The 8,342-nt window shown below is 42.9% G+C and overlaps 1 protein-coding gene across 1 annotated transcript; it reads right to left on the bottom strand.

Moving 5' to 3' along the window:
• Positions 1-2,316: 2,316 nt before the first annotated feature.
• Positions 2,317-6,642, bottom strand: LOC112278843 (uncharacterized). The gene is made up of 3 exons (XM_024512690.3): positions 3,140-6,642; positions 2,891-3,022; positions 2,317-2,763 (listed from the first exon to the last, which is right to left on the bottom strand). The coding sequence occupies exons 1-3, from the start codon at positions 5,669-5,671 to the stop codon at positions 2,755-2,757; spliced, it is 2,673 nt and encodes an 890-aa protein (XP_024368458.1). The 5' UTR covers positions 5,672-6,642; the 3' UTR covers positions 2,317-2,754.
• Between the last annotated feature and the right edge of the window lie 1,700 nt (positions 6,643-8,342).

Genomic DNA, 8,342 nt, shown 5'->3' with positions numbered 1-8,342 from the left:
ATGCCTCCAAAAAAGTTTCAAAGTTGTTCAAAATTGAAGATCCTTTCTCAAACAAAGGAGGAAACCATGCTAGCACTTGCCCCTTGAGCAAAGTTCCAACCAGTCCAATATGTGACTCCTCCGTCGGATAGTGTTCGAGCTGTAAAGATGTTATTAATTTAATTTAATTGATAAAATTTCAAAACTTGGAACACATACCATTGAACTTGTCTGGAAGGCTAATTCGGGGCTCTTTTCGTTGTAAGACCAACAATCCTTGTTGAACTAGAGGCAAAGATGCTTCTTGTGGTGCTGAAGTTTGAAGCTGGTGAATCCTTGATTATGCCATCTCGGATGCTCCAACATCATGAAGTCTTGCAATGATTCCTTCAATCTCTGCAGTTCTCTGTGATAACGTAGTAAGAGCATTCATAATGGCATCCAACTTGGACTTCGAACTTTCAGTCATACTAATATCTTGACCTCCAGCCATTCTAAGAGAAGGAAAGAAATGACTCTATAAGAAGGCAATATTGGTTTAGAGGAGGGTACTCCGTAACCTCTAAAACGCCTTAAAACCTTCAAGAAGAGGGATAATCCACTCTCTCCAAGAAAGATAAGACTCCAATATTATAATAGAAGAAATATCAATTTAGAGGAGGGTACTCTGCAACCTCTAAAATGCCGGTACCTTCAAGTAGAGGGATAATCCCCACTCTAACAAGAAAGAACTAGCTCTGATATGAAAGATGAGTGCAGTCTCGACAAACTATCACGAATTTAGAATACTAACTGAAAATCTAAACAAGAAACTCAAGAAGAATCAATAAGAACTAGATTAATCAGATGAGTACAAGAACAATACTAGAGAGGTGAGCTAGAGCTCCAAGAGGTGTATTGTCGAGACTGAGGATCCCCTCAGTCTCGGCTCCTATATATACTACAAGCTAGGAAGCTTCTCAAGCAGCTTCCACAAGCTAGGAAGCTTCTCAAACAACTTCCACGAGCTTGAAAACTTCTAAAGTAGCTTCTAAAATCTTCTATAACTTTCTAGTGTATGTCCTTGACAGTCTCTCAATAATATAAGGAGTAAAGCTCTTACATGCTTTAAATGGAAGTTGATGTTTATAAATGCAATGCAATCTAACTCATTGTAACCATAAAATCATAAGGTAATAAAGTTCTTCTATAAATATAACTTAGAATATAGATTTAGAATTAAATAACATAAATACCATAATGGCTATTTTTAATTTAAAAAAATTAAAAATTCATCTAAAAAGATAAAATAGATAACAAATAAAATTTAAGATAAATAACTTTAAGAATTTTTATTGCTATTTTAGGATTAAATTTAAAATAAAAGTATTAAGTGAGCTATCACAACAAGCCAATGCAATCACATTGAAGTAGTATAAAAATACTTTTACATTAAAAAATCCAAATTTATTAGTATTCTTTTTAAATCAATTCTAAAGTTGATGAATTATTTTGAAGCAAAATAAAAATAAAAAACTCAAAAATAAAGTATAGCATAATTTATTTTAAAAAATATTAAGATGTTTTATATATACAACAGAATATATCCACATGAGTTTTATGTTTGTACTCTAGTTATCAGATTCAAAACAATTTAAAAGTTTATATTTAGTGTCATATAATCTACCTCTATAGTGAGATAATAATGTTTTGTCTATGATAATTCTGTAAAATAGCCTATATTCTGTAAAAATAAATGCATATCTTTAAAAAAACATTTAATAATTTGTATTATTGGTCCAATCTACATTACAAAAAACTTATATTTAAATATTGTGATCTACCAACTTAGATGCTCATTAAATGAGTAAAAATAAAGTAGAAAAATTCCTTCAAACTCTCTAACTTGATCACCGACAGTATTTTTAACACAATACTTTTACAAAAACATGTACGCATAATACTTAAACCTGTTGACAACATCACAAAAATTTATAATATTCTTTTAACAAGATTATATATATATATATATATATATATTCACACACACCACACACTGTTCCTCGTACTCACAACTCCAAAAATTTGGATGATTTAGTCTAGGGAGAAGAAAAACACCAAAACTATCATGTCACGTTAGATAAGCCTGGTTGTCATCACGGATTCTAATGCATGGTAATTAACCTGGTGGTGACTAATCTCATCCCACAGAGTATGATAAATTCACTACAATACGATCTGTTTTCCAACGTATTGACTTCAGAAAACTAGTAACTATGGGAAAGTACAGCTTCAGGCAAATCCAATAAGTGGCAACAACAAACGACATCACCATCGTCACATAAAAAAAATACTCAATTGGCACAAACCTCGATGAAAGGTTGTATTATGTGCAAAAATGTCCAATTCCTGAATACAGGTCTATTTCTACAACCATCCTGTTGGGCAGAACGGATAAAAATCAAAGATTATTGCCAGAAGACTGATCCACAACCTAGTGCTAGTCAAAACCAGCTCTACGATGTCTTCTTCACAAGTCTCCGACCTCATACTGTACATGGCCGATGCACACATGAGCTGAGAGAATCGAGGGCAAGTAGTTCCACAACCTCATCGTGTGGCCTGAGTTTCTGCTGCGAATGATTCGACACAGTCAGGGTTGAGTTGAAGAATTCACTGTATTGTCGAGCAGCTCTGCTCGAGGAAACCAAACTCAAATAAACACGGCCGTCAGGCGGCAGTATTCCAAAACGGTGCAGGTGATGTGTGGGTGTATACAAACTGCTGATGCGCCCTTCAATTTGCCTGCAAGCCAAGCGTTCGGCAGTTGCGAATGTTAGATAACGATCAAGTGAACACTTAACCGATTCAGCGAAAGCGAATGTTGTCGCAATACAGTCCGAAGGATGGAAAGATCTTTTAGTGTATGTACCTCGGTGAATCGAAACTGTGCTGGCTGAAGTGTATCGCATTTCGGAGACCCCATCTTGGACTTTCCCTTGCTGGAAGAACGCCTCCCAGTGCATTTCGACACGATCTTTCTCATAGCTTTGGTGATGGATACCTGCAAACACTTACAAGTGTGAGAAAAGAGTTGCGAAGTTGCTGATATATGCTTTTACAGGGTCGCAGCATTGGATGATGCAATGCGAATGATGCAGATAGACAGATTAATACTCACCATCATGGCGTGTGCCTCTTCGGAAGAATGACGACGCAGGCCAGAATGCGACTTCCCCTTCTCCGCATCGGAGCCTTTGGATTTACACTGCTTGGAAGCTGCCGCAGGTGAGACAAGTTCCCACGAGGTAGCATAAGCAGAAGATCCATCGCCGAGATCGTTATCGTTAATAGCAGAAACGCCGGTTGCAACGATACAGCTGTGGTTGGAGTCGTCTGAGGAGATTAACCGCAACGGAGAGAACATCACCCCAAGCCGCGCGGTGAATTCGTCGTCCCGGGATCTCGACTTCTGGGCAGCAGACGGCATGCAGCATTCTTCCTCGGAGAATTGACGATGGTTTCGAGGGGAAGCTGAAAGCAGGGATTCGCACTCAGTGGCAAGGCATCGACTGTTTGGCTCCGAGTCGTCACTGTGGAGACGCGCCGAGAAAGTCGCATGCCAGAGCTCGGGGCTTTGAACTACATCGGGAAGAGCGCACGATGAATTCACGTCGAACCTGTCGTCGCATCCGAGCAGGTCGATGTTTGAGGCCTCCGTTGTGGTATCAGTGTTGATGAGATCATCATGAGAAGGTCGCGCAGGGCCAAAGTCTCGGAATGACAAGCTCACGCGTCGTGACTCCACAATGATGCACGCGACAGTTGAGTTGAGGTCGTAGGCTGTATTGAGGGCTTTGCAGTCATCTTCATTAAGATCGAAAGATGCACTGCAACTGGATATGGATTGCGATGTAGACGCTGCCTTGGCTGAAGATGCCGGCGTTCCAGGATCGGATCTTAGGGAAGGATTTGAAGACGACAGACTCCCGTCGTCCGGTCCGCGGAGGATACTCCTCGGAGAAGACGAATTCACAAAATCGCCAATGTCTTCCTTGCCCAGCGTAGTGGGTCGAATCGACCCAAACATCGAGTTACGCGTATTCGTGAACAGTCTATCTGCTGAATCCTCCACTCTGCGGCGACTGGAGAACCGTAGCAGAGAGCCCCGGGAACCACTGTACGACTTCGATTTCGTCAAGATCGAATCGGAAATATTCTCCGTCGCAGAAACTGAGCACGGGTTGGGGAAAAGTACATAGACATCGTCCAATGGCGCACTCTTCGATTTGGCAATGTATTGCTGCTGCAAAATTCTGTAATGCAAGGATTCGTCGGGTTCAAGACTGCTAGCAGATATATCCTCGACTTTAACCTTTCCTTGAGGCGCTTCCCATTTGAACGGAATCCTTTCTGATCCACAGGAGGGAGATTCATCTTTCCTTTCCATGGTATGCAGTTTAGAGATCAGAGGTGCAACAAAGTCTATCATGTTCACGAAGCCGATAGCTTCATTTGGGTCCATATTGTCACCTAAGAAGTCACTATCATGAGCCTCATCCTCCGTTGTAGTTCGGCAACTGGCGTACTCCGAACGACCATCAATCCCATCACTAGGTGAGTCAGTGAAGGCATTCGCAGCCTTGTCAGTATACAGCGCCGGCTTCTGTTCAAATATAGAAGACAATTCCCCTACGTTCGCTACTTCACAATCCGACTCAACTCCAGGAATCTCCTGTGCAACTCCATGAGCAACAATGGTTCCCTCACCAGCAAGCTCTGGTTGTGATGATGCGTCCCACATATTCGAAGAGGGCGTACAACTCTTATTTTTTTCCGGACTGAGGTGCATTTCACGCCCTCGTGAGAAGCTTCCATGTTTACTATCATCTGAAATGGTAGGGTCGTCCAGGTACTTGTAAGAAGGCATCAAAGCCGGATCAAGTTCGCCACTCTGGCTTGATTCATTGGACGTGGAGACAGGACTCCAAATTGATCGGCTCTCCCCGGTGTAAGTCTTCTTCGTCACATTGCTGTACCAAGGTTTCGACGAATCGTGCACATGTCGGATGCTGCCCCTCCTTTCGAGGGAGCTCCTTGGACTGTCCACAGATGGTTTGGGATGAATTGGCGAGCTCCGCCATGGCGCGAGCTTCACGTTGTCAAGCTTGCGCACGACTTCAAACCATCTGGGCGGCTGGGTCGTAATTTTCAGCCAACCATGATGAGTCGACGTCGGTTGTTCCTTCTCCTCCCACAGCGCCAAGCTTTCACTGTCCTCAGACCGGAAACTGTGACCCACGGAGTTCTCTTCCTGCGATGTAATTTCCGCGTTCAACCTCTGCGAACTCAATCGCTTCTCGAAGTCTCGCCGCTCCGATACGCCATCACAGCAGGCGGTACTGTGCCGGGACGGACTAGCATTCAGCAACCCCTCCAGGTTCTGGTGCGACACGGTACGCTTCGTTCCGAAGAAACTTAACCCATGCACCCCTTTGGCTTGCGAGGTCTTCTTCCCAGAGGACCGCGATGCTCTCTGACTCGAGTGTGCGGAGGAGCCTTGGCTACTGCAATTAGAGGATCTCGGCTTACTTCCGCTTGAGGAGCCCCTGCTACCGTCGCTCGAGCCACTAGTACTCCCACCCGACTTCTTGTGACTTGCTTCTGGCCGCGTGGAGTGAGACCCTTGTAGGCTCAGCTGGTAGGATCCCATTTCGTCTGTCCGCTACCAGATTCAGACCTCAAGGCATTCCTCTGCTCATACACTAGAACAAACACGCTCAACCTCCCAGACAGGAGCAATCTGAGATTGCATACCTGCCTGGACTTTACTCTCTGTCAGAGATCTCAATAGGCTAATTTCCAGGAGCATTCCCTCATGCAGGTTCACTCTTCGACGATGCATCCATTTTGTGCTTCCCAAACCTCAAATCCGGTGCGGTTTTGTCAGATTCAGAACGTACGAGCCGTCGAAGATATCTAACGACTGAGTTTCCTCCGAGTGGATAAGTCGATCGCGTCCTTAGATAACATTGGGTCGATCGCAACTGTCCAGATCGGAAAGCTTTCCAGGTAAGAAGGGGCTGGCGTTGGACTTATGAGCCTGAACAGATTGCGGTATTTTTCACGGGGAACCTCGGGACAAGACTCCCAACAGTGGCGTGACCAGCAAAGCGTGGTAACTGCATTGAATGCGAACCCCCGAATGTCGCCAACTGCTTCCAAAGAGGACGCGATTGGAGGGGGAGAGCGGATAGCATTCCTACTCCTAGCCCCACTCCCCCACTCCCCTACGAGAAGAATTTTGACATAATTGGCAGACTTGGTAGGAGCCCTTGCGATCGTTCCAGCTATTTCGATCGGTCGGTCGATCGATCGATAGCTCCACAGCGTCAACCAGTGGAATCAGTACATCATTTCGGAGGTCACCTCAAGGATACAGCTTAAGGTATCCAAAACATAATCACCAGCATTAACCATCGTTGCGTAACATTAGCTAGCAGATATTTCTAAGTTATGCATGTGATTAGTCCCCCTGACACGTTGTAATCTCCACCTGACATCTGCCTCAGTTAATTATGAGGAAGGGGGTTTCGCACATTCCATTGCAATATATTTCCTTTCGATCTCATTGAGGATGTATTTAGCTTCCATTGCATTAAAAATTCTCGTCATCTAAACTTTGTTTTCTTTGTTGGTGCATTGGTTGCAATACTTCCCGTGGTGCTAACCATGGTGACCAGCGTGAGAATTTCTCAGCCTGTTTGGCATTTTTTTTTTTTTTTTTTTTTTTTTTTTTTTCACTCAAGTAAAGCGCCATTAATTCATTTTTGCAGCATCGATGGACTTTTTTCCTACTCACCCACGCCCAAATGCGGAAAACATAGCCGACCTTGATGATCTATGCTCCCAATTTCAGCACAACAAGAATCTAGACCCATCACAGAGCCACCAACAATCTGCATACGAAATGAATAATCACGTCACCAACCCACTCGCAACCGAATCTCCTTCGTTTGCACTAAAACAAAAACCAAAGTCCAAACACAACCCTGACATTCACAACGTCAAGGCTACTTAGTTCCTTGAGAGGGTGCCCAGTGAGCGACAAAACATCGAAGGGGGCATGGAATCTTGAAGGCTTGGTTGGCAAAAACAAAATTAGCATACTCGGTATTTATTGAGCACGGCACGAATCTCTATACAAACATACGATGTCTACAGACACCTCGACAGTTTCCGAAAAGGTGAAACCTGCACGACACTCTGACTGAGTTTTCCTGCGATTGTCCAGACCGACGAGAGCTTGTGGGTAAATGGGCGGAGAACGCGACCTCGGGTAAAGCCACAAGAGAGGAGTCCAGCGGCCACCGTCACATGCCAATTGAGTGCAGACATTGTGCCACATTTAAAGCTATCCCACCTGCTTTCCGAGATTGTCCCGGCAATCATGCAGGCACCGAACTCCTCGAGGAAGATGGAGACAATGAAGAAGAAGAATAAAAAAATGTAACCAGCAATACTTTTGCTGTGCTTTCTAGTTCACGGCCTTGGACTCGGTGCTGGTTTTGACTCCGTCAGAAACAGGGTTTGGATTTTGAAACGAGAGATTGGAAGTTCATGGCGATGATGAATGGATTTCGGCACTGCTGAGCAAGCGATCGATCAGTGGATCTGGAAAAGAAATCGGCAAACAAACAAGCAAACTAACAAACAAACAAACAAACAAACAGCATGACGGATGGATTTTGTATGAATAGCTTCAGTCCTCTGGATGCTTCTCTAGCTGCCATACCAGAGGCCTTGTGCAACACAAATAATCCAAAAGCTTGTTTTCATACAAATATTATGATATATATATTTCTTTCGTGGATAAGGATTCTTGTTGTTTTCTGAGGACCAATTCTGAGGATGCGGGCTGAAACAAAACCATTTGAAGACTGAGGATTGGAAATGTTAGTAAGTAAAATATTCATTTGTGAATGTTTTTTTAAAGTTACAAAGATTGGTGTGTACATTGATCTTCAAGGACAAAGTTAGTGTGTTATTTTGGGCTTCACTGTAAAAAAATTAAAAACAACTTTTGGGTTTTATTATCATTCTATGTTTTGTTGCATTTTAATCAAAGATAATGAGTTGTTTTTTTAGGTGCCTTAACATGTTTGATATGTTGATAGATGTGTTCCATGGCTAGTGTTAGTGATCGCTGATCTTCTCTGATATACAGAAGCACACAAAAGCTTTGATAAACTATAAATTTATTAAATAAACTGTAGTGGATGTTTTGCCTTTGTTTTTTTTAAGGCCAGTGTTTCTGAGGGGCATGACATCAAAATAGTCTTTTGAAAGAGTTCTTTATTTTAAAAATACTTCATTATCTTCTA

This window comes from Physcomitrium patens, chromosome 2, assembly GCF_059467195.1.
Source record: "Physcomitrium patens ecotype Gransden chromosome 2, ASM5946719v1, whole genome shotgun sequence".
Lineage (NCBI taxonomy): Eukaryota > Viridiplantae > Streptophyta > Bryopsida > Funariales > Funariaceae > Physcomitrium > Physcomitrium patens.
This window is presented reverse-complemented; position numbering and strand designations above follow the sequence as displayed.